General features: G+C 47.7%; 1 protein-coding gene across 1 annotated transcript; it reads left to right on the forward strand.

Annotated features, from left to right (window-relative positions):
* Window positions 1–213: 213 nt before the first annotated feature.
* LOC129844158 (small proline-rich protein 3-like) lies at window positions 214–3,247 on the forward strand (the record flags this gene model as incomplete). The annotated part of the gene is made up of 2 exons (XM_055912575.1): window positions 214–222; window positions 2,548–3,247. Coding segments are annotated over exons 1-2 (709 nt in total), but the record flags the coding sequence as incomplete, so codon positions are not given.
* Between the last annotated feature and the right edge of the window lie 445 nt (window positions 3,248–3,692).

Below are 3,692 nucleotides of genomic sequence, written 5' to 3' on the forward strand. Positions count from 1 at the left end.
GATAATTACGGTCATAAAAGTCAGTCTCGTCTAAAACGAGATTTAGGAGTGAGTGCGTCACGAAGGGGTAGGGATTGGTTGGATTACTGACATGGCCACTGTTGCCCGGAGACGACAAGCTGCTCCATTCCCAGCTGCCGTGTGTTGCGGACACGTTGTCAAGTCTGCAACGCACACCCACTTGCCTCGGCATAGGAGTGAAAATAAGCTTCCATGAAGTTGGTACGAAGTTTCCAACGGATTACATGCAACAAACGTTACGACATGGATGGCTGCGACTGAGTAGCTAGCTAGCTTAATACATAGCCTCTCCCTTAATGTATAATGTGATCTAATGTCATAGAAAAGGGAAGATTAGCGTCGCTAACGTTGTCACCTGTTTGATCAGATGTAACGTTAGCCAGCTTGCTATCGATAATGTTTCAACTCGAACTGGCTAACTAAAAAAGACCTCTATGCTAGATAACGTTAGCTAGCTAGCCAATTCATTTAAACTCAAGACAAAGATATTGATAACTAACCCAGGTTTGCAAGTTAGGTAGGCAGCGATTTTTATGAGAACAGGCAGGTTGTTTGGGTTAGTACTTGCTCTCGATAACTCAGACCCTGGCGTGATTCTGTCTTTAACTGTAACGGTACTGAGAGCCATGATCAAGGACTATGTTAGAATTAACTAACTAGTATTCTGGGGGCTTCGTCTGCTTCTAGCGCTAAAAACAACATGCCTGTTCTCATAAAAGTCTATTGTGTATTTTCTAGGGCAAGTAGGCTATTGACCAATTCAAAGCTTCCCCTTGGAGGTCAGTAGGCTATTGACCGATTCAAAGCTTCACACTGGAGGTCAGTAGCTATTGACCGATTCAAAGCTTCCCCCTGGAGGTCAGTAGGCTATTGACCAATTCAAAGCTTCCCCCTGGAGGTCAGTAGCTATTGACCGATTCAAAGCTTCCCCTGGAGGTCAGTAGCTATTGACCGATTCAAAGCTTCCCCCTGGAGGTCAGTAGGCTATTGACCGATTCAAAGATTCCCCCTGGAGGTCAGTAGGCTATTGACCGATTCAAAGCTTCCCCCTGGAGGTCAGTAGGCTATTGACCGATTCAAAGCTTCCCCTGGAGGTCAGTAGCTATTGACCGAATCAAAGCTTCACACTGGAGCTCAGTAGCTATTGACCGATTCAAAGCTTCACACTGGAGGTCAGTAGCTATTGACCGATTCAAAGCTTCCCCCTGGAGGTCAGTAGCTATTGACCGATTCAAAGCTTCCCCCTGGAGGTCAGTAGGCTATTGACCGATTCAAAGCATCCCTGGAGGTCAGTAGTTATTGACCGATTCAAAGCTTCCCCCTGGAGGTCAGTAGGCTATTGACCGAATCAAAGCTTCCCCCTGGAGATCAGTAGGCTATTGACCAATTCAAAGCTTCCCCCTGGAGGTCAATAGGCTATTGACTGACTCAAAGCTTCCCCCTGGAGGTCAGTAGGTTATTGAGTAGTATGAGAAGAGTGCCATCCTCCTACATCTCACATCTGCCTGGAGTTATTGAACTCTGCCTGCTGGACCCATGAGGCAAACATATCCAGGATGGAGTGTCATACACTCTGTCATATCCAGGATGGAGTGTCATACACTCTGTCATATCCAGGATGGAGTGTTATACACTCTGTCATATCCAGGATGGAATGTTATACACTCTGTCATATCCAGGATGGAGTGTCATACACTCTGTCATATCCAGGATGGAATGCTATACACTCTGTCATATCCAGGATGGAGTGTCATACACTCTGTCATATCCAGGATGGAGTGTCATACACTCTGTCATATCCAGGATGGAGTGTCATACACTCTGTCATATCCAGGATGGAGTGTCATACACTCTGTCATATCCAGGATGGAGGGTCATACACTCTGTCATATCCAGGATGGAATGTTATACACTCTGTCATATCCAGGATGGAATGCTATACACTCTGTCATATCCAGGATGGAATGCTATACACTCTGTCATATCCAGGATGGAATGTCATACACTCTGTCATATCCAGGTTGGAATGTCATACACTACCCCTCCTGCCGCCTGACTGCATCTGTTCAAAACCTGACATAGATGGAAGGGACTTCATCCCCCACTGGAGACTTGGAAGACAGAACCTCACCCAGAGAGATGCCCATGTCAACGTGTGGTTGGACAGACAACTCCTTAGAATAGGCCATAGAAATACAATAGAATGCTGGGGCGTAACTTTGGTTTTAGAAGTGTGTTCCGGGGGGGGGGGGGGGGGGGGGGGGGGGGGGGGGAGACATAACCTGGGCATCTAAAGCTAATTTCCCTAAAACTAAAACACATCTTGTTCAACCAAGAGTAGTCTTGTCTTTCGAACAAATGGTCGACATTTTTAAACTTGTATTTTTCCATATTTAGACACATCCTATGTGTTTTAATCAAATCAACCATATGACTCAAGAGGGAGCCAGAGATCAAGATAGCCTAACCAGGAGGGGAAAAAAACTATTCCCGACCCTCCTTATCCCTGAAGTTGCCTGGTAATAGGCTACTGGCTACACCAGCGGTCTGCAACCTGGCTACCCCAGCGGTCTGCAACCTGGCTACACCAGCGGTCTGCAGCCTGACTACACCAGCGGTCTGCAACCTGGCTACACCAGCGGTCTGCAACCTGGCTACCCCAGCGGTCTGCAACCTGGCTACCCCAGCGGTCTGCAACCTGGCTACACCAGCGGTCTGCAGCCTGACTACACCAGCGGTCTGCAACCTGGCTACACCAGCGGTCTGCAACCTGGCTACACCAGCGGTCTGCAACCTGGCTACACCAGCGGTCTGCAACCTGGCTACACCAGCGGTCTGCAACCTGGCTACACCAGCGGTCTGCAACCTGGCTACACCAGCGGTCTGCAACCTGGCTACACCAGCGGTCTGCAACCTGGCTACACTAGCGGTCTGCAGCCTGACTACACCAACGGTCTGCAACCTGGCTACACCAGCGGTCTGCAACCTGGCTACACCAACGGTCTGCAGCCTGACTACACCAACGGTCTGCAACCTGGCTACCCCAGCGGTCTGCAACCTGGCTACCCCAGCGGTCTGCAACCTGACTACACCAACGGTCTGCAACCTGGCTACCCCAGCGGTCTGCAACCTGGCTACCCCAGCGGTCTGCAACCTGGCTACCCCAGCGGTCTGCAACCTGGCTACCCCAGCGGTCTGCAGCCTGGCTACACCAGCGGTCTCATTTGTAGTGCCAATTTATCTTATCATTTCTACCAATCTGCGTGCCAGTTATGATTTTGATGTGGACATTTTCATAGAACAGTTTCATTTCATTTTCAATAGTCTTTGTATCTCAAAATCCTTGACCTGATCTACATTCTAAATGTAAATGAAAAGTATTTAATTATTAATTAAACAAAATCTAAAAGTAACTTTTATTGCCAACTATGTAAAAATAGCCTAAATTAACCCAACACGTAAAATGATTGCAGCCTGCAAATAGAAAATATAATGATAAAATAAATATCCTAAAAATCACATTGGCTACACATGGCCTGTCTGCAACAAACTTCAAACATGGTATCAACTATCAAATGGGGCGCCCAGAAACTGGCACTAGCAGACTTGAAACATTGTATCAAATATTCTGGGCACTCAGAGTTTCCCTCGCCAGTGAACTCGGGCCAGAC

Source organism: Salvelinus fontinalis, unplaced genomic scaffold (genome assembly GCF_029448725.1).
Source record: "Salvelinus fontinalis isolate EN_2023a unplaced genomic scaffold, ASM2944872v1 scaffold_0184, whole genome shotgun sequence".
NCBI lineage: Eukaryota > Metazoa > Chordata > Actinopteri > Salmoniformes > Salmonidae > Salvelinus > Salvelinus fontinalis.